Source organism: Ornithodoros turicata, chromosome 10 (genome assembly GCF_037126465.1).
Source record: "Ornithodoros turicata isolate Travis chromosome 10, ASM3712646v1, whole genome shotgun sequence".
Taxonomy (NCBI): domain Eukaryota; kingdom Metazoa; phylum Arthropoda; class Arachnida; order Ixodida; family Argasidae; genus Ornithodoros; species Ornithodoros turicata.
This window is the reverse complement of record NC_088210.1, coordinates 14,259,287-14,281,756: the sequence shown is the minus strand read 5'-3', so window position 1 is coordinate 14,281,756 and position 22,470 is coordinate 14,259,287. Positions and strand designations below refer to the sequence as shown.

At 46.8% G+C, this 22,470-nt stretch overlaps 1 protein-coding gene across 5 annotated transcripts; it reads right to left on the bottom strand.

Moving 5' to 3' along the window:
- Nucleotides 1-1,038: 1,038 nt before the first annotated feature.
- On the bottom strand, nucleotides 1,039-20,633 carry LOC135370525 (solute carrier family 35 member G1-like). Of its 5 annotated transcripts, XM_064604302.1 has the most exons (3): nucleotides 12,753-12,895; nucleotides 7,813-7,921; nucleotides 1,039-2,236 (listed from the first exon to the last, which is right to left on the bottom strand). In XM_064604302.1, exon 3 carries the CDS (start codon nucleotides 2,174-2,176, stop codon nucleotides 1,163-1,165), a length of 1,014 nt encoding a protein of 337 aa, XP_064460372.1. In that variant the 5' UTR covers nucleotides 2,177-2,236; nucleotides 7,813-7,921; nucleotides 12,753-12,895; the 3' UTR covers nucleotides 1,039-1,162. The 5 variants fall into 5 exon arrangements, with proteins under 5 accessions (XP_064460372.1, XP_064460374.1, XP_064460376.1 ...); XM_064604304.1 differs by lacking the exons at nucleotides 7,813-7,921; nucleotides 12,753-12,895 and adding an exon at nucleotides 20,616-20,633; XM_064604306.1 differs by lacking the exons at nucleotides 7,813-7,921; nucleotides 12,753-12,895 and adding an exon at nucleotides 20,616-20,633 and having other exon boundaries at nucleotides 1,039-2,215.
- Between the last annotated feature and the right edge of the window lie 1,837 nt (nucleotides 20,634-22,470).

Below are 22,470 nucleotides of genomic sequence, written 5' to 3'. Positions count from 1 at the left end.
AAAAATGAACTTCACCGCATAGCACGCTCGTATCCAACCATAATCTCGTATGATATCGTTATCTGACCTGATTTCTTGAAAACGGGAGGCGTACGCCTCCCGCTTTCAACAAATCAGAGTATACGTGCGCAAGTATACCGCACCCACCTGGGGCGTGCAAATGCCATTCGCGCCATTTCGATCATCGTCCGAGCACATCTATCGGACGCTGGCGCACCGACACCTATAAGGATACCATCGTGGTCCTCCGGCGAAAGCTAGAGTGATTCTCTTGTAATCGGACTGTCTGACCTATTTTGACCACACGTCTATGGAATTTTCTTCTGACCTCGGATTTAGACCATCGGGCACAGGCTCCCAAAAGTGGCACCATGTGGTGGGAGCCGAGCAACAGGGCTCTGAGTTCCCAACCTCATAGAAGGTGAAAAGCCTTCTATGCCTTTCACGGTTACACATGATTGTTGGTAGATTAATGCAATACTTGTTGCACGTACTGGAACTGAATTGCACTTTTCGAGCAACTCAGGTCCAATACTCTGACAGTTTCTTCCATCCACACTCTTAAAAATGAACTTCACTGCATAGCACGCTCCTAGCCAACCATAATATCGAATGATATCGTTATCTGCCCTGGTTTGTTGAAAACGGGAGGCGTACGCCTTTTTTGTGACACTTATGCTGTTCATAATTGTCACAGAAAAGGCGTACGCCTCCCGTTTTCAACAAACCAGGGCAGATAACGATATCATTCGATATTATGGTTGGCTAGGAGCGTGCTATGCGGTGAAGTTCATTTTTAAGAGTGCATTCTTTGAAACATAATTATAGCTACCTATATAGAGCCACGCACTTTCCCTGAAGCGTAACTAGCTAAATATAGTCAACACGACGTAGAAAATGTAAAAGAAACGATGCTGAAAGACATTCTTGATGTTTTACTGACGTAGCTACCATATGTGTGGACCGCTAGGGTCAAGACACTGGACACTTGCATAAGCTCACTTTTACAAACCACGCATATACATCAATTCATCAAACTATGGCAACAGAATCAAATTTTATTATTGCGCACTGAGGCTTTGCACAGCATCAACCATCTTCAAATATAGAATATCAGGTTATCACAGAAAGATCGATATGACTCGCGATGAGACGTTGGTTCTCAGAGGGTCAGACAGGCTAGCCTTGCTCTCGTCCGCGAACTTTCCGGCAGTGACAGCAGCCACTTCCTTAGGCCCGTAAGAAGTACACTGAGTGTCACCAGGAGAGCGCCGGACATGGTGTACCAATCCGGAACTTCGCCGAAGAAAAGCACTTGCCAGATGAACACAAACACTATATCTGCCGCGGAACGCACCACAGACACAGGACCCGCCTGTTCCATTTGTAACGCACGCGTTAGCAGCACCTGACCGCCGAAGCTGAAGGCCCCCAGAAGCACCAGGAGCCACCGGTCTAACCCGCAGTGCACCGGTTCAAATCGACTGCTCAGCAGCGTAATGCAAGAAGTCTCTAAGATGGCCACCCAGCCGAAGTTGACCATGATCACAGAATGGTGGACTCCTTTCACCTTCCGCACCACAATGTAGACGCTGGCGCCGAAGACGGTCGAAGCCAGAGCTGCCAGCACCCCTCGTACTTCAAAGCCAACGAAGTCGGCTCCGCCGAAGAGTAGCGGTAGTTTCGTGATGAGTAAGATACCGATTAGTGTTAGCATAACCGTGAAGGCGTGGAAGAAGCCGCACGGTTCTTTGAGGAACAGCTTGGCGAGTGCTGAGACCCAGACAGGTACACTGAAGATGATGACTGAGGCATCGGCAATGGGCATGTAGTGTATGGCGTAGAAGCGGAGAAAGAGGCTGGTGGCACCGAGAAGGCCCCTTAGCACTAGTAGGGGACGCAGTGTAGGAGGCCCCAAGGGATGTTGACGGCTGAGGATCACCAGCGGTGCAGTGAAGACTAGTATCCCCAGGAACCGGATGACTGCAAGCTGACCAGGATAGAGGTAGTGGAGCCTTTTCACGATCACCGTGCACAAGGAAAAGAAGAGACTGGACAGAGATGAGAAGGTCAGGCCCTTGTACAGGGCCCATGATGGCCAACTTCTGTCGGTGCTGTCGGCGATGGCGCTGCTGCCTTCTTCGAGTAGCGGAGCCTCCAGGCACGTCTTGGACATGGCGGGGCTTCAGGGCACCACATCACAGGGCTGCTTCATCTGCAGAAAAACGCCCGGGGCCTGGGCCCCGGGTTTGATGTTAGTCTATGGTAGCCACCGCCAAGCAGCATAGAAGCACGTGACAGACCACATGGTTCGTAGACGAGAAAGATGAGAGGTACCGTTTGCTTGGTTCGTTGAACTATGGTGAACTAGAAGGACTAGTCCAACATAATCGAACCACGTATAGAACCCGCTGAATTTTATTATCGTCCGGACAAAATTCCTCCTCAGGTAACTTAAATTTGTTTTAGTGGCGTGCGCAAAAGCACGGTGGTGGTGGTGGTGATGGTGATAGGGCTTGCCGTTGCGCAAAAGCACGCCATATATAGCTGACGCTTGATAAACGACTCTTTTGTTTCCGCATATTCTTGTATTCGTCATAGCTTCCTGCTGTCACGTGAGCGCTCGCGCTCAACATCGTGTCTTCACGTACACTCCTAACCGTGGGTAATATCCTGCGACATAGCAACAAGATGTTCCGTAGCAGACGACGGGAAAAGACGCTGGGGATGTCGTCTGCTAAGTGTCGTCTGCTAAGTGCGCAATACCACACCCCCAATATTCCGGCACCGTGTGAATGCTCAACGTAACGCGGGACAGAACTTCGAATCAAGTTGATCAAGGATCAAGCGTATCAAGTTCCGGAGCTTCGGCACCCAGGAAGAGAAACCAACGGCAGACGTTCAGTGCTAAGCGTTGCTCAGTCACGATTCAAGAGAACGGTGTTGCTCTACGAGAAGCTACTATGAGTCACAGCGGGAAGAGTACTATGCGCCGGTCTATGAACACCCTCTTTTTGCAGCCTTGTGAGTGGACCACGCACAATATTTGTCACGCGGTTTCCCCAAGCTCTGCCGCTCTACCGGCGCAGAGACTAACTGTCGACCTCAGAAACAAGGAGAAAGTCTCCGAACTGGTTTCCCTCTCTCAGCCACGAAGTGTCAAGGTCAAGCGAAAGCGAAACTAGGATGCAGCGTGACGTGACACTTACCGCAAATGGTCCCACTTAGTCCCACTGCCCATCCAGTTCGCGTTCCTGCTCTGAACGTTTTTCGGTTCGTTTCGGACACACCGCTTCCGATGATGAACTAGTGTGACGAAGATAGTATTGCTTTGTAACTCAGGTATATCACAAAACAAGCTCCGCGTTCCGTGCCAAGGTGTGCCATTGACCTCTCAGATTTCCAACTGGCAGACCGCCGGCTTGCTCCGCGCTACAGTCACTACACTCTGCGCCTCTCTCTCTTGGGTGATGATTCCCACACACGCATTCACGGGATGGATGGATGGTTGGGCGGACTACGGAAATTGCTTTCGGAAGTTACGTGTGATCCATTTCGAGTTTACCACGGCGGTTTTGAAACACGATGGGGAATTGACAGAGAAAGCTCGCGACGTAAACTCCCCAAAAAGCAAAGCCAATGCCTCTCCCTCTTTCAATTAAGGGGCAGAAGTCGTCTGCTACTGCGATTCACTGTTCTGCGAATTCAAGAACCCGCAAATGATGATTGCAACTCACCTGAAACCTGCAGACCTAAACATTTAGACAAAAAGTGCTAGACGCTTTCCAAAAAATCAGTTTTTTAGAAAGATTGAGACCGTTTTGCGCTTTATTTCCAAGTTTTCCAATTTAGTACGCGGGGACGTTCAATCGCAACTCGCAGACGACGGTGGTTCTTCTCCGTAGCCACGATCCCGCTGAAAGCACGTTCGTGATTGGCTACGGCCGTTGAAAACACGATCCTGATTGGCTGACTCTTAATTGTTACGTCACGTCGACGAGCGCGCAGGCTTTCTGTATATTAGATGGTGCTGTCTTATGTCACTTACTTCGCGGATCTTCGGTTTCGCGGAAAAAATAGCATTCGCGAAAATTATACTACAGAAATATACCGCGCCCGTAACAGTACACCCGTACAGTACAGCATGCACGTGTAAAAGTCGACGACCTTTTTTTGTTTTGTTTTACTGTCGGAGCAACGTAACATGGCACTTTGTGGCAATGACGCGTGGTTCCAAATGTGTCTATATGATATATTACTCACCATAAACGAGGACTCATTATCGCAGCACGCAGTTTTATGCCATCGTTTCACAAATGAAATGTCTGTTCCTCCTGCCTTGCCTTCTGACCGGCAGGTATATGAACGTAATAGGTTTATACACCACCTGTTGTTGTTGTGCGTGACAGTTGGTGTGATACGCGACTGAACAGCTTCACTACCAGCGTTTTCGATGTGCAGCTATTATTAGATATCTTTTCTAGCAACAGTATACCGGCACACTGATTATACGTGGATGAGACATGTCTCGTTGCGGAACTTTCACCCTTTCACTCATTTGGCTGAAACTGAGTCATCCACGGGACTTTTTTGTTTCTCTCTTTTTTTTAATGTAGTATGTATAATGAGTTTCGCTTTTGTCTCGCCGTATTTTTACAGCGACAGCTGTTTAGCGCTCACTCCCACGGGTAAGCGGTGTATACTGCCAGTATAGCCGCGCTCCGAAAAACGACGACGCGAAGAACACCCCGGCTAAAAAACGACAAAGAAGTACGTAACAGTATGAACTATATATGCTAAATGACCGCCAACAGAAATACAAGAAGGTGAAGAAGAAGTATGGATTGGATTGGATTGGAAGAATTTGCGATATGTGCGGGGTGGTTCAAATGTGAAGCACAACCACCACCTGACGCACAAGGTGTTGGCACTCCTCGAGAGTAGAGGTACCAGCTCACGTGGCTGAGTTTTTAGCGAGCTGGCCATGTCACGTCTGTCACGTCGAGACTGGGAGGAGGCAGGAACTGAAACCGGAACGGAACGTGCTTTCAGCGGTCGTAGTCATGGAGACGAACCACCGTCGTCTGCGAGTATTTTCTGGAAAGCGTGTCGCACTTTTTGTCTACAGATTCAGGTCTAATCGTGCCTAATCCGTGCAATCATTTTCGAGTTCTTGAATTCGCAGAATGGCGAATCGCAGTAGCAGACGAGTTCTGACTTTATATGTCCACGTAGCGAAGGTGGAAGAGGAGACAATAAGCAAGAGTTCTGTGTCTAGGTGGCGTTGGCTGAGCTCGGCTGTCGTCTGCTACTGAAACGACGCACCTTCACAACGCGTTCTCTTCCGCAGCGAAGTCAGTTATCAGATATACTTCCTTCCAGCAGCTAATACGTTTGTGAACAGGAACATATGACTCTCGTGATCAGCTGGTGTGGTTATTTAATATTTCGTAATAAATACCCCGGAAAGTTTACTTAGCACAATAGACCTCTCCCTGTTTGTAAACAAATGACGTCATAGGGTTCGACAGCGCCACCAATTTGGTAGAGTTGAACGTGGTGCGTGGCGGAACTTCTTGCCGTAGTCGACCATGCTCAGGCGGGCAACGTCACTACTATCGGAAGGGGGGTGGGGGAGGGATCGTGCGTCCTGGGCCGACTTCACGGGAAACTGTGCCGACATTGTGTCTGATTGAAACCCAGGGAAAACACTCAGACAGCACAGCCGACGCCCGGATATACGAATCCGGGCCACCTCCCAGTCTCGGCGTGGAATATGCCACCATCGAAATCGCCACAAAAAAGGGGCGTACGCCACGCGCTTCCCACAGATCAGCATCAGGATCCTGTGCAGTGGTTAGCATTCAGCGCGGCTCGCTTATACGTTCTTGATTTTGATTTTTCATCTTGGTATTTCGATTGTGATGTTTTGATAGCGTCACTGAATAATAATAAGAGTATAATCATTCGGTGATAACAAGCGATTATCCTCCTCTCCCCTGATGCAACCAGGCACGTCTTCTGTATCTCCTGAAGACGTAATCTGCCTGCCTATACCAATGGACGAGTTCAGAAAGTCTCAGTGCTCCTTTCGCACGCATGACATCATGGGAGATTACTGGGATGCACCTGTCGTTTCGTTTTCGCTGACCTTGACCCCTCGCGATCAATCGTTCGGGGAGAGAAGGAACCGAAACAGCTTGGAGACCTTCTCCTCCTTTGACATCAGCAAATTCCCATAGTTCAAAGCGGCGCTAAGCTCTCTGGAATTTTCTGAAGTCGCGTAATACACGATGTCAGAGAGAAGGAGGGCAAGGGGGGCCACGCCCCGCCTCCCCCACTCCCCTGAGCTCCAATATCACCTGTGAAAATTGCGCGCTCTCAACCCGCCGGACATTTGCCCCCCCCCCCCCCCCCCAAATAAAAAATAAAAGAAAAATCAAGGCGGTCAAATGCCCACCAACCGTATCATCCATGTTATGTTGCCACTTTAGTTGTCATGTTAAGTGGCGTATAATATTAGCGGCGCAGTTATTGGAAACGAACGAGTGACTTTTAATTTGTACAATCTAAGTGCGTCTGATAAGGAGTTTGCTCCGTGAAGCTCGTTTCAATTCGTTTCTGTATGGCTCTCATACAAATACAAATACAAGTTGTATACACGTTTAGTACAAATGACGATTGTCATCTTTCATTGTTTCGCATACGCACACAGAGTAATATTTTAGTTTTGTTTCAATGCGTGTCATGTGTTCTTCGACAGTGATGTTCGGTGAGAAGCCCCCTTCGAGCCTCGCTTCGAGCCTCCACCTACCACGAGCCGACCCACGCAAATCGTGCAAATCCGATTAGAAAAAAATATATATGGGGGGGGGGGGGGGATCCAGCAGGGCGATCCAACGTGGCGATCGCGAAAATTGCTGCTGTTTCTGGCGTCTATCTGTCTAAGCAGCATTCTTGATTAGTTTTGAAATTATGAGGTTTTCTAAAACTCATTCCAATCTCGAGACGTGGCATCGCCGGCCATGACAGCCTATATGTATATAATCGCATTTTTTTACGTTCAAACATTCTACACTCTAAAAACTGAACTTCACCGCATAGCACGCTCTGCGCCAACCATTGCCACGAATGATAGGGTTATCGCTTCTGATTCGAAGAGAAAGGGAGGCATACGCCTTTTTGTGTCAATTTGGATATATGATAATTGACACAAAAAGGCGTACGCCTCCCTCTCTCCTCGAATCAGAAGCGATAACCCTATCATTCGTGGCAATGGTTGGCGCAGAGCGTGCTATGCGGTGAAGTTCTAGAGTTCTAGAGGGTCACAATTATCGATACATCAATAAAATTTTTGACGCAACGGAAGAATACTGATACTCAATATTCCATACACGCCCATTCGGGCTGACTGAGCTAGCATGCTTTTTCTCTGCAATTTCCTCTGTTACAAATATTTTTTTATCGGAGAAAACAAACTACTTTTCAAGGTTCTGGAGCCAAGTCATCAGTAATCTGCGCTGTTTATCGCCACAATGTCATTTTCTTTCGCTGTGAACGCTTCTTACAGTCAAGGCGATGTCCACAGAAGGCCAACTCAAAGTTATCTCCGCTCTCTATAGCAACGGCTTCGCAAAGATTCTGCATTTGTGTTTTGAGACGCCGGTTGCCATGAGACGTGTCGGGCCGGAATACCACATCATGGCAACAACCGCGCTAACGCGCAAACCGCTCACCATGTTTCGTGCACCTTTGGACGCAGCACACCCAGTGACCCGATTAATTTTGTTTTGAGAAACATGGATTACTCACGTGGAGAAATCTTCGTCAAGAGCAGAAAGTGGGAGCACACGCAACGTAGAGCCGATCCTTTAGCGCCATTTTCGATATCGATCCCAGATTCAGAGGTCGCTTCGGTTGTCTACGCAATAGAGAGTGAGAAGGAATGAAAAGACTGCTAAAGAAATCGATTGCAGTGCGGAGCTTTAGCCACCACAGCTGAGTGGGACACGGAGACACTGTGGACCTTCGCAGGCACTTGACAGACGATCGAGCTTGTTGGTCGAGAGCCAGAGATGACGTCACTGCCAATGAGAAGGCACTCGTGTGTGGGAGGAGAGGTTACTTAAAATAGGACCAGATGGGCACTGTGTCCTCCAGACAGGAAATTTTTAGAAGGGATATACTGTGATTAACTTCTTGGCTGACTGATAAACTGATAACGTCTGAGATAATTTAGAGCGCCGGACTTTGGTGGAAACGCGTGCTTCTCTCTAATTTCCCACATCCTTTGTAGAGCTCGACTCAAAATAACCGGACAGTGGACAGTCTCCTTAGACAGAACTTCACCACACACTCTTAGAAATGAACTTCACCGCATAGCACGCTCCTAGCCAACCATCATCTGGAATGGTATCGTTGTCCGCTCTGATTTGTTGAAAACGGGAGGCGTATGCCTTTTTTGTGACACTTATGCTGTTCATAATTGTCACAAAAAAAGGCGTACGCCTCCCGTTTTCAGTGAAGTGAAAGTGAACAATTGCGCAGAATGATATCGCGTTATTTATCACTTCTGACTTGTCGAAAGTGCGGGGCCCTTTTGTGACAATTATCGTAACTTTATAAGAGTCACAAAAAGGTGTATGCCTCTCGTTTTCAAAAAATCAGGGGAGAGAACGATGTCGAGAACGACAACGAACGAGAACGATACACTCTCAAAAACGAACCCCCACCTCATAGCACGCTCCTAGCCAACCACCATCCCGAATGACATCGTTCTCGCCCCTGATTTGTTGAAAGCGGGAGGCGTGCACCTTTTTCTTATGCAGTGCATAATTGCTTATACGAGTCTGTTGCTATTACGATCTGAAAACATAACTTCACCGTATGGCACGCAGTGCGCAAACCATTACCACGAATGACAGGTTTATCGCTTCTGATTCGAAGAGACATTGGGGCGTACGCCTTTTTGTGGAAATTTGGATATATGATAATTGCCACAAAAAAGCACACGCCCCCCTCTCTCTTATAACCTCCTATAGCTCTCGATAACCCTATCATTCGTGGCAATGGTTGGCCAGGAGCGTGCTGAGCGTTGAAGTCCTGTTTTAAGAGTGCGGAGCAGCATTATTTACAAATAATTCTGCGATCATACGGCTGTGTTATCGCTCGTAGAATTGTGTGCTTTCTAACCGAGCATCCTTTTAATGATTGCTCCAGTTTCTTGGTGTAAAGATTTCTTTATCACCCACTCTATGCCCGATGTATGGGTATAGCAATTAGCAAAACGAAACATGTATTGACAATGAAAGAAAGATGAAAGATGAAAGTCACTGAAAAGGTTAGCCAGCTGTACACTCTTAAAAATGAACTTCACCGCATAGCACGCTCCTAGCCAACCATTATCTCGAATGATATCGTTATCTGCCCTGATTTGTTGAAAAGAGGGGGCGTACGCCTTTTCTGTGATAATTATGAACAGCATAAGTGTCACAGAAATAGCGTACGCCCCGCGTTTTCAACAAATCACGGCAGATAACGATATCATTCGAGATAATGGTTGGCTAGGAGCGTGCTATGCGGTGAAGTTCATTTTTAAGAGTGTAGGAGTCGAACCCACATCTTCTGGATTGCCGGTCCCTTCTATGTTGTTCCAGCCTCCGAACATTAGTTCTCTCATGCTCTCTCATGTATTGACAGCTGACAGTTGTTATTCTGAAACCGTTGAGACAGTTGTAGTTCGGTCTTTGTTTCTCAAGGTGCTCTTGAGTGTTCATGCAACCGTCGGCGTACGTCACCTGTAAACAATCAACTGCAGTGCTTCGCTCTGGAGGGGTACTAAAGGTGCACTACAGTGCAAAAATTTCTCATCGCAGAATGAAATATACCGTTACCTTTACCTTGGCAGACAACAATTTAGAAGGAAAACGAAATTCATCGGTTGCGACGTTCCTGATGTATGAGCGAAAGAAACAGCGACGTTGGACGTACGCCTTCCTTCTCCCTCTCTTTCTGAAGAGGCACGACAACGCGGAGAGGCCCCGAATTTGTCCCCTCAAACGATCTCTAGTGATGATTGGACAAATCGTTTGAGGAGACCATTGAGAGCCAACTCCGTATTGTGGGCCTTCTTGATAAGAAGAAGGAGAGGGAAACCGTGTATTCACATGAGTGATCTTCCTTACAGAAGGTTTTTGTTGAAGAAAAAGCGAAAACACTGCTCACGTGTGGAGCATTCACACGGTGCCGGAATATCGGGAGTGGCGTATTGCCCACTTATAGCAGACGACACTTTGCAGACGACACCGTCAGCATAAGCAGTCACGAACGACGTATAACCAATGAATCCCGTTCCTTCTATATTGGTGTCTGTCAAGGTAACGGTATCAATGACCGTACCCTTCATCGCGTGAAGAGAGCTTTTCCCGTTGTCAGGTAAAGGTCTCCCCCCCCCCCCCCCCCTGGATATTGGCATATTGAATATGTCACAAGGCGCCTCCTGAGCTGACTCCCCCTCCCAGTGTGTGTGTGGGGGGGGGGGGGAGACAAAAATTTCCCGCCCGCGTACCACAAGTAGAAGTCTGCCCTGGTGCGTACATTAGCCTTGGACACAGCCTCACACAGGGCAAGAAACATTTCTGATTGTTCCTTTCTTTCCCGGGTATTTTGTGACCAGAGAGGATACGCTGACTAATCCCCAGAGGAGTTGGTGTTCACAGAGCGGATGACCTAAAACGTGGGGTGTGCTGATCCGCCTGACCGGATTATCACCGTTCTGATAGCGCATAGGGGAAAATCCGGGAAGTATTACTGGAGTATTATAATATTTGTGATAGGCATTTTTGCGTATTATAATACGTAATACAAATACAAAATGTATTACTGTAATACTATTATAATACAAAGTATTGTAATACATGCCCAGCACTGGATCAAGAAGTACGTGAATAAATATAGAACAGCAGAAAAAACATAAAGAAATATAATGGGCGGCATTTAACTTCTACTCGCCTCTCCGTTTTTTCGAGCCTATTGAGAATAATATCCTTTATTCACTCTTGTAGCTTACACTATTCCAGCCGAAGTTGTAGGTATGTAGTTGAATTTACTTTCTTTGGTGTGATCAAATCAAAGTCCGTGCATTGTTTTGCGCTATAATCCTACCTCAGGGGGCTGGGAACGTTGACATTTTTTTCGGGGACATTTTTTTCCGGGGAAGTTTTTTCCTACACCCGCCCTGAGGTCCCCTCTGGGCCGATAGTGGCTTTGTGGCCGCGGCAGAATTAAGAAATATTTGTAGTCAACAGTGGGTACACACACGCACAAAAAAAAAAAGTGTGTCAGGAATATCACAAGCTAGAATAGCATTGTGTCCTATGTTCTGCCACTGTTTCTGAAAAAAAAAGAAAGAAAGAAAGAAGAAGAACTCAAACTCAACTCGATGTTGAGTCGAGATGACGAATAATCGGTTTTGTGGGCTGAGGCTCCGGGTGATTCAAACAGAGTCTCATCGGTTGCCTGGTGTCCCTGCGGTCGATATATGAGTCTTACTCTCCCCGGAAAAGCTACGACGAACAGCGCGCAGGGCGTCTTTCGGACACTTTTTGGGATGTACGACACGTATGCGCGTTATACACAGAAAAATACATTAGTTTCTACCCCACGACGCTTTGGCTCGCGTGAGCAAGCTTGTGATGATGATGATGGTGGTTGTAGGAGAAAACAAACGGAAGTGTGAGTCCGCTAACCACGGGACAAGCCACTCCAGATCTAGTAGAGAGGAAAAAAAAGAAAGAAGAAGGAAACCTGACCATGAATCGCAGGCCATACGTTCAGCTACAGCTGGGCGTATGGCCCAGCTATACACTCTTAAAAATGAACTTCACCGCTTAGCAAGCTCCTAGCCAACCATTATCTCGAATGATATCGTTATCTGCCCTGATTTGTTGAAAACGGGAGGCGTACGCCTTTTCTGTGACAATTATGAACAGCATAAGTGTCACAGAAAAGGCGTACGCCTCCCGTTTTCAACAAATCAGGGCAGATAACGATATCATTCGAGATAATGGTTGGCTAGGAGCGTGCTATGCGGTGAAGTTCATTTTTAAGAGTGTATAGCCGGGCCATCGAATGATATCGTTATCTGCATTCACACTCTTAAAAATGAACTTCACCGCATAGCACGCTCTTAGCCAACCGTCATCTCGAATGATATCGTTATCTGCCCTGATTTGATGGAAACGGGAGGCGTACGCCTTTTTTGTGACACTTATGCTGTTCATAATTGTCACAGAAAAGGCGTACGCCTCCCGTTTTCAACAAATCAGGTCAGATAACGATATCATTCGAGATGACGGTTGGCTAGGAGCGTTCAATGAGGTGAAGTTCATTTTTAAGAGTGCAGTTGCTAAAAACGGGAGGCGTACGCCTTTTTGTGACACTTATGCTGTTCATAATTGTCACAGAAAAGGCGTACGCCTCCCGTTTTCAACAAATCAGGGCCGATAACGATATCATTCGGGATGATGGTTGGCTAGGAGCGTGCTATGCGGTGAAGTTCATTTCTAAGGACGCATCATTCGTGTCAATAATGCTTGGCCCCCAGCGTGCTATGCGGTGAAATTATGTTTCTTTCTTTCTTTTTCTTTCTTTTTTTTTTTTTTTTAGTGCAGGCGAGGAACCACATCGTAGCACACAAATCAGCTATATATGATTATAGTTCGACCAAAGGTAATGACATGAAAGGCACTCACATTTTTAGCCGTCTTTCGCAACATCGGTCTTAAATGTGAAGAGCGTGAAGTGAAAAATGTCTCGGCAGCTGCTCTCTGAAGTTGGCTCGAGAAGAAAAAATCCCGGCTGGGCAAACAGAGGATGAGCCAGAGCGTCACGCACTTGCATAAGTAACAATTGGCAGGAAGACCGCGAACAGATTCGCGCAAGAAAAGACCACGTACGCTTTTGTGGGCCACGGTTTCGCTCTTGCATATCTAGCGGTCACAGTCCATTCTGCCGAATCGAATATCCCAGTGCACTGAACACAGCTATTTGAGCAGATTTTCTGCGTAAGCCAGTCCGCTCTTGGCTAACTTCTTCTCAACCTCGTGACAAAGAAACAAGCAAAACGAACGAGGGAGGAGGTCAACCCCTTCCGAGCAAGCTGGGAAAGGACAGTCAGGCTTGGGCGGAACTGACCTAAATCGGAAACGAACAATGTGACGGGGTCGGTGCACATCATGCAAGATCAGGGAGTACTCAAGTAACGACCATACTTCGTTATGCATTACCAATGGCATTACTTTCATTGCGTAATGACTAGGGCCCCGAAATTTAGGCACTAAAAACGACGGAAATAGGCAGGCATTTAGGCATCAAAAAAAGGCCAAAATCGGCAATAAAAAGCAAAAATAGGCACGTTCATCTGGTACGCTCTTTGGCTTTCTTGGTGTTTCAGAATGTTCCACCAAGGAAAACTTGCTCGTTTATAGGCTTCAGTACCATATCAGCCTTGACGTCTGGTACATGAACGCTGAGGCCGCAGGGAAGCACGCTATATTGAATAATACTTTTACTTTTCCGCTCTCGAAGATCTTGAAAGGCCCAGAGAGGCCAAATCTTTGGATCAAATGTACGCAAAAAAAAAAAAAAAGGAACAAACACGCAACATGCAAACGAAACAAATTGTAACGAAAAGCAAAGTGCAGCATTCAACACGAGCCTGAAAGCTGCACTCGCACTTACATCTCTAAAAAAAAGGCTCTTATGGCGTCTAAAAATGTTTAAAAAAGCTACAATGCAATAGCGTCGATAAAACGGCAGGCAACCCCGAAAATGTTGTACCGTAATTTCACGCGTATAAGCCGCACCGCAGATAAGCCGCAGGACGCGTTTTTTGGGACGTTTTGAAAATTTTCTGGCAGATAAGCCGCACCCGCAGATAAGCCGCGGGCAATACGAGACGACTGATTTGTGCGACAAAGGAGACCATAGAGAAGGCCATAAACCCTGTGGTCCATACTCCGGGATCGGCACAGTGTACAACAGAGGAGGTCAGTTCTGGAGTTCTACCAAGATCGGATTGTGCCCTTGTCGGGTGTTTTTCGTGGACTGATGGGTCAGTGGTCTTCCAGAAGACGTGAATCACTGTCACCACTTTCCTTAAAGCTGCTTGGGGGAATGCACCAGGAAGATCAATCTACTCCAATGTGGACCCGTCCCTGTTACGCACTGTTCATGCACCGGCAGGGCAGTGTTGTTCCAGAGACACTGTCGGCCCTTTCGTTAAAATCGGCGTATGGGGAAAATACCAGGAAAAAATAGTCATCAGATAAGCCGCACCGGTGGATAAGCCGCAGGGCGCCCGTGAGAAAAAAAAATCGCGCATAAGCCGCGGCTAATACGCGTGAAAATACGGTATTTAGGCGTTTCTAGGCATTCATAGGCAAATGCCTAAAAATCCGGGCCCTAGTAATGACATACTTTGACAATCATTATATTTTCCAAAATGTTTCCAACGCAGTTCTCCGTGGTCCAACGCTATGGTAAAGAGGGGTGCAGGAAAAAAAGTCCCCGGGAAAAAATGTCCCCGATTGGTACCGCTATTCGGGCTGTCGGCGGTATGCAGGTGACGTTTTTTCTTTCTTCTTCTTCTTCTTCTTTCTTTTTTTTTTTTTTTTACTAAAGAGCTGGATATTTCCTAAAACATGAAGGCCTGAACGAACTCATCGTCGGTGTTACTGCCGTTTACCATTATAATACTTAGAATTGCACTACGCTTTTGTAATACTGAAGTATAGTAATTGCAGAGAACAAATATCGGCATCCGTTCCAATGAAATAAAATAGAACACTTAAACTTTTACCAGACATAATTTTTCTATATCGTTTTCTCGCATTTGCGTACACACTTTTCTACTTTTTACATGAGAAGCCGACAGTGCAGCCGATGTCCAGGAGAATTTTACACTCACTTGGCTGAAGCTTTTGATCTACATGTTGAACTCCATCATGTTAACTCGCTCATCTGTTTACTACTTCCTGTGTGTAAGCGTACTGGGGTAACCACAACTAGAGTCACTAAATTCTAGGTAGGTGAACCTCTATCGGAAAGGTCTTTTTGTACTTGATATCTCGGGTGTAGGGTTGCCACCAGGCCGGTATTATACCGGCACGGTCGGTTATTTGCCTGCTCTGCCGGTTGCCAGTAGGAAGATGATACCGGCAGCCTTGTGCCGGTATTTGTGGCTCAACACCCTTCATAGGGGCTTTTACAGGGTTTTCCTTTCAACGTTCCACTACAGCTTGAATAAACCTGGAGCACAGACCCAACTCCGTAGTCACCAGTCGTTTTCTTAGTTATTCATTATTATTATCGTTGTTGTCTTGAGCGTGTACGCTGGTTCCTTCTTTCTCTCTCTCTGTATACTCTCCACCCCTCACCCACTTTCCCTTTCCCGCGAACATTTCCTCCTTTCCCTCTATTCCACCTCCTCTCCCTCAGCCGGTATTTTTCACTACGAAAGGTGGCAACCCTACTCAGGTGGCGGTGGTGCTGCTTGGTGCATGTGCGGTGATGTTTTTCCTTCTAGTATTCCCTGTACAGATGAGATGAGTGAACAATAATAAAGGGGCGTATAAAAGAAACGGCAATATGTTTCGTTGTTCACGCGTCGAGCATGAAACAATCACACGAACAGTGGCTCTTTCCTGGAACTTCTGGTTATGGCCTCCACGCGTGAAGTGTCCAAGACGCTGCCGTAGACACAGTACAAACAACCATTCGGCAACGTCGACTTCGAAGCGTTTTCAGGCAGAGTCAACCATATGCCGTGCGCGAACCAATTTCTTGGGCACTTTGAGGCTTAAGTACGTATTTGTCCTTTCTATGAGTTCCAGCCTCAGAACATCAATTTCTGATGTTTCGGTTCGGAATCAGCTGTCGTATTTCCGCCGCGTTCTAACTTTTCCATAACTGAATAATAACATAATAATATAACATAATATATGGACGAAACAGGCGGCTGTACTCATATACTGACAATGCTACGGGGTCCCTCTGTGCAATATGCTGACTATGAGAATACAATGAAATAATTGCTAAAAAATCAAGTGCGCTGGTGAGTGACACACCTATATACACAGAGAAAACGTTTCCAAACTTTGTGTGTGTCAGTTTACGTCGTCCCTGTATAGTCTCGGGATTTTACTCTCATGGAAAGACAAACCTACACTCTTAAAAATGAACTTCACCGCATAGCACGCTCTTAGCCAACCGTCATCTCGAATGATATCGTTATCTGCTCTGATTTGTTGAAAACGGGAGGCGTACGCCTTTTTTTGTGACAACCATCATCTCGAATGATATCGTTATCTGCTCTGATTTGTTGAGAACGGGAGGCGTACGCCTTTTTTGTGACACTTTGTCACAAAAAAGGCGTACGCCTCCCGTTTTCAGCAAATCAGAGCAGATAACGATATCATTCGAGATGATGGTTGTCACAAAAAAAGGCGTACGCCTCCCGTTTTCAACAAATCAGAGCAGATAACGATATCATTCGAGATGATGGTTGGCTAGCAGCGTGCTATGCGGTGAAGTTCATTTTTAAGAGTGTAGATGTGATGTGATGTGATAAAGGAAAGAAAAAAGGGGACGTTAGTTTGGTTGCGAAGCCAGGGAGGGGGTTTAGGGGGTTCTACCTCCCCCACCCTCGAAATTGTAGCCTTGGTAGTGCGTCTGGGAGAGGGAAACGAGGATGAAATCCTCCTCTCTCTCGTGTAATGTCCCCATAGAACCCGTCCCGAAATATTTTTCGGGCTGCGCTGCTGTGTGCGTTACGACGAGGTAGTTGTGGTTAGAGTCACTAAATGGGAGACGGAGTAGTGACACCGAGCCACGCCGGCGAGCGAGCCGCCCATCTTTAGTCAGCAGGCGCATCTGCGTCGCCTAGCAACGGGACGCCAATCTCCTCATTCTCCGGAGGGGGAACAACCATGGGAACAACGCGCAGTAGAGCATCACAACCTCAACATGGACAGCGTGTTCTTGGAAGGGGAAACCACGTGACACGTTAGGCTCAATCGCGGAAAATGAATGCAATACACTCTGTACCCTTATTTAGTGACTCTACACTCTAAAAACAGAACTTCACTGCATAGCACGCTGTGCGCCAACCACTGTCAAGAATGATACGATTATCGCTTCTGATTCGAAGAGACAGTGGGGCGTACGCCTTTTTGTGACAATTTTCGTATATCCAAATTGTCACAAAAAGGCGTGCGCCCACCTCTCTCTCTCTTCGAATCAGAAGCGATAATAGTATCATTCTTGACAGTGGTTGGCGCACAGCGTGCTATGCGGTGAAGTTCTGTTTTTTAGATTTCAGACATATGTCGGCACAGTTCCCTTAGAAGTCGGCCCAGGACGCACATTCCCCCAGGGCGTGAGTCGTGACGATGCCCACATACGTGAGGCCGGCAACGGCAAGCCCTATCACCACCACCATCTGTTTTTTGAACGTAGCGAAACAGAAAGTGACCATCCGTGCACGGATCAACGACTAACGGTCTAAGATATGAATTTCACCGGATAGCACGCTCCGCGCAGAACATTGCCACAAATGACGGGCTTATCGCTTCTAATTCGAAGAGAGAGGTGGGCCTATGCATTTTCGTGCCTTCCTCTCTCCTCGGATCAGAAGCGATATCCCTACCATTATTGGATGGTTGGCGCAGAGCGTGCTATGCGGCGAAGTTCTGTTTTTAGAGTGAAGGACGCTGGGGATCACGCACCTTTTCTTTCCTTGCGCGCTTTGTTATATGGTCTTGGTATGTCCACCAACGTCATGCTTACGTCACGCTTCGATCTGTGCGCGTCATACGTAATGCTCGAGAAATGAACTTCACCGCATAGCACGCTCCCAGCCCACCATCATCTCGAATGATACCGTTATCTGGCCTGAGTTGCTGAAAACTGCTGAGTTATGAATAGCATAATTGTCACAAAAAAGGCGTACGCCTCCCGTTTTCATTCGCGATGATGGTTGGCTAGGAGCGTGCTATGCGGTGAAGATCATTTTTAAGAGAGTGCTAATCTTCTTCGTTTCTCTGTGCTTTCGATCCTTATTGTGAAGGGGCTCATTATTTCATTCCCCGCATCACCACACTCTTAAAAATGGGTTTCACCGCATAGCACGCTCCTAGCCAACTATCATCCTGAATGACGACGTTCTCACCTCTGATTTGTTGAAAACGGACACTTATGCAGTTCATAATTGTCACAAAAATGGCGTACGCCTCCCGTTTCCAGCAAGTCAGGGGAGGAAACGATGTTATTCGGGATGATGGTTGGCTAGGAGCGTGCTATGCGGTGAAGTTCTGTTTTAAGAGTGTAGCTTCACCACATACACTCTTAAAAATGAACTTCACCGCATTGCACGTGCCTAGCCAACCACCATCTCGAATGATATCGTTATCTGCCCTGATTTGTTGAAAACGGGAGGCGTACGCCTTTTTTGTGACAATTATGAACAGCATAAGTGTCACAAAAAGGCGTACGCCTCCCGTTTTCAACAAATCAGGGCAGATAACGATATCATTTGGGATGATGGTTGGCTAGGAGCGTGCTATGCGGTGAAGTTCATTTTTAAGAGTGTAGCACGCTGAAGGTCAAACATTGTACAGAGTGATACCTCTATCACTCTTGATTTGTGGGGAGCTCGGGGCGTACGCCTTTTTGTGACTTTTTGTGAATTAACATTTCCGCATTAGTGTCAGAAAAAGGCGTACGCCTTCCGTTTTCAAGAAATAAGGGGAGAAAACCATGTCACTCGGGGTGATGGCTAGGAGTGTGCTGTGTGGTGAAGCTCATTTTTAAAAGTGTAACTGGATGTTGCCTAACTGGGGCCAGGGTAAGTATGCCAGCTCGGCGTCATCTCATATCATATCCACCGCCCTGATTACATCAGTAGCCCGTCTATAAGCCTTGCTCGTGGAACCTTGGTGCCCCAAGTAATTGCCGAATATGGCGCAATGCCCGCCCGTCCAAAGAGCGGTACCGGCGACTCGTTGTATGAAATATTTCTTTAAAAGTGGTGTCCGGACGAAAAACGCGATGCGATGGAGATGCGGTCGGAATAGTGGGTGCCTGAAATGCATGTATTACCGGAATATTCCGTTCTGAAACAGACTGTCGCGACCTCGTGACCTCATTGGCTCTTATGTCATGTGACGTTTTCACGTTTTTCCAGAGAGGGAATGCCGGAATACTCTCAACATCCGTCGTCTGCTCTTGTCATGCATTCCATCGAATAACGGTCAAACTAGTTCCCATTCGCGTGGAATGTTCGATACCGTGTGGTCAGTAGTCCACGAGGAACAAAACGACGCAACGGTAGCGCCGTCCCTTTAACTACACTCGCAGAAAAAAGGGTGGAGCAGTTATACCTTTCAGGAGGTAATATTTGTCGCATATGTTGTGCCTAAAAGGTTGCAAAGTTCTACCTGCTACATCATTCTCTGCCACGAACGATAGGGTTACCACTTCTGATTCGGTGAGCGAGGGGGGCGTACGCCCTTTTGCAGCAATTTGGATATATGATAATTACTTTTACCACTCTTTTACACCCTTTATCAGACGCTATGTTGATCTAGGTAGTAACTATAGAAGTTTTTCACACCCTTTTTTCCCCTTAGATTGTAGAGTTAGCAGGTAGCCAAGGTGGCTGTATAATGCATCAATTGGGCAGCCGTAACCTTGAGATTGAGGACATTGTCTGCGCATTACTTGTGTGTCAGTCACGCCTCAACCACCCTGTTATTTTTGTCGCATCAACGATATCTCTGTGCTCGGCCAATCGCTTTTCTCTGTTACTTTTTACTTACTTACTCTGTTACCTTTTTTTCTTTCTCGTGTTTCTCCTTTTCTTTTTTAAAGTAATGCTTTAGAGACGATCTCGGATTTTCGTTGCCTCCAGTACACGATCCAGCGGCACATCCGTCTCGTTGACGAATCATAATCAATTGATCATAATCGATTGATCATAATCATAATCAATTGACGAATCTTAAAACCACAGTCCCTTACTACAAAAGCTACACTCTTAAAAAGAAACTTCGCAACATAGCACGGTCCTAGCCAACCATAATCCCGAATGACAACGTTCTTGCTCTAGATTTGTTGAAAACGGGAGGCGGAGCCTATTTTCTGCTCATTATGCACGGCACAGAATAGGCTCCGCCTCGCGTTTTCAACAAATCAGGGGCGAGAACGTTGTCATTCGGGATGATGGTTGGCTAGGAGCGTGCTATGTGGTGAAGTTCATTTTTAAGAGTGTACCTCCAAGGTCTGGAAAGTGGCATGTTGGAATCCTCACCACCGGCTGTGTGCTGTCTGAGGTTTTATATGGCTGACTTTCCAGACTTTAGCGGGAAACCCACACACAGACTCTTTCCCGCTGTCCTCTTTCCATCTGTCCCTGTCCGTACGCCACTTATAGCAACAGTTGCTTCGCGGCGCTAAACGGAATTCGTGCTTCGTCGACTTTGTGGAATACAAGTGTCGTATGGGGATGCTGCAGAATGCGTGACTTATGCCGAATTACACGTAAGTCAAGCACTTACCTCGCAAATTGATCAGTTGCTAAGCGAGCGCAGACAGACAATATAGAGAGTTCTGGTAAAGATTGGATGGCGCTTCCACGAGAGCGATACGATAAGGGACGCTGTCAAATCCGAGCTCAGTAACCGTGATGTCGGACAGCTCAAGACAATGGCGCGCCAGGCTTATCAGACCTCTTTCGGAACGTGCTGTGGTACACGTTTTCCCATTCATCAAGACTCGCTAAATAAATAAAAGGATCAACGGAACGCGACCGCTGGAACGGTTACTGAATGGCCAAGGGGTTCGTTTTCCTGATCATGCGCAGTTCCACACTATACACACACACACATATATATATATATATATATATATATATATATATATATATATATGTGAATACTCAGCTCGGCTGAGTATTCACATATATACATTACATACACATATGTACATATATATATTGTGTGTGTGTGTTTTGTGTGTGTGTGTTGCACATAGTTGTAGACAACGCACAAATACAGTCAAACTCCTTTATAGCGAACACATTTTTAACCAAAATACCACTACAGCGAATTTTTTTGCGGTCCCGCTGGAGTCCTATAGGTCCAATAATGGGCATCCTTTTTAACGAAAATACCTTTACTGCGATTTTGTTTTGCTGTCCCCTGAGTTTCGTTGTAAAGGAGTTTGACTTAGTTAGTAACCAGCGGCATCGCCGCACAGGTTAAGGCGTCCCGCTCGTTGCTGGTAGGTCGTGCTAAAGACTGGGAGGTAGTGGGTTCGAATCCTGCCACCGGCCGCGCTGTCTGAGGTTTTCCTTGGGTTTTCCGAAGAGTTTCCAGACGAATGTCGGCACAGTTCCCACTGAAGTCGGCCCAGGACGCATACTAACCCCCCTTGTCCCCCACTCCTTCCTGCTGTCCTCTCTCCATTTGTCCATTTCTGTACGCCGCTCATAGCCCCAGTTGCTTCGCGGCGCTAACACGAAATAAAAGAAAAGTTAGGTTATGTACGTGTTTGTTTGTTTGTAAGAAAAAGAGAAAAAGCGTGCCTCGTGTGAATGTACTATGTATGTTTGCGTGTAGGAGCATGGATGTAAAGAATGTATGTACGTATAGTATCATAGTTTTGTGTACAGGACGTTTTTGTCCTACCCTTTACAGATTTATATATATATATATATAAAGAGCTACGAGAGCAGCATAGATGTCGCTTTTGCAGTTGAGTTACACGTCCAGGAGGACATCCTTTCCAAGAAAGTATGCAACTACAAGATGACTACCTAAAATTACCTAAAACTCATCTAGTAACTCTTTAATTTGGGAATTTCGGTCAAGATCGAGATAGCGGAATGGGAGTTGAAAGCCATCCTGTCCTTGTTAAAGAATCCTCAAATGAGCGCGTGCCGTGAAATATCAATCGCCGAAGTCCGTTATGCAAATGATCCGAAACCAAAAGCGCGCGCCTCAGGAGCGCGCGTCACCTTCGCCGACGCAATGGTGCATGGCAAGGAGAAAGCAAGCTTCCCAGGGATGTAACTCCCCAATCATCATCATTAAAATAAAGTTGTTGTTGGGTAGTAGTTGTGGTACTGTTTGGTATGGCGACCTACGTCGCGTCCTCCTGGACTGTGGGCAGTATGAACGAGGACACACACCGTGCCGTGGGCGAACCCTGTACAACCAGACACAGGACTTCTGGATTGTGGTAGCTAGGGTTCCTGTCCCGTACCTCCTGCAATCTCCTTGTGCACCTCCTCTTACATGAGGGCCTCTGCTCGCTCAACTTCCCCAGTTGTCAGACTCAAGGTTCGAGTCCTGCAGCTGGCTTTTGAGTTTCGGTTCCAATACTTGGTGAACGAAACCGAAACTCAAAAAC

Bases quoted from the DNA above. Each gene is read 5' to 3' on its own strand.
- LOC135370525 (XM_064604304.1), bottom strand. From the start codon at position 2,176: ATGTCCAAGACGTGCCTGGAGGCTCCGCTACTCGAAGAAGGCAGCAGC.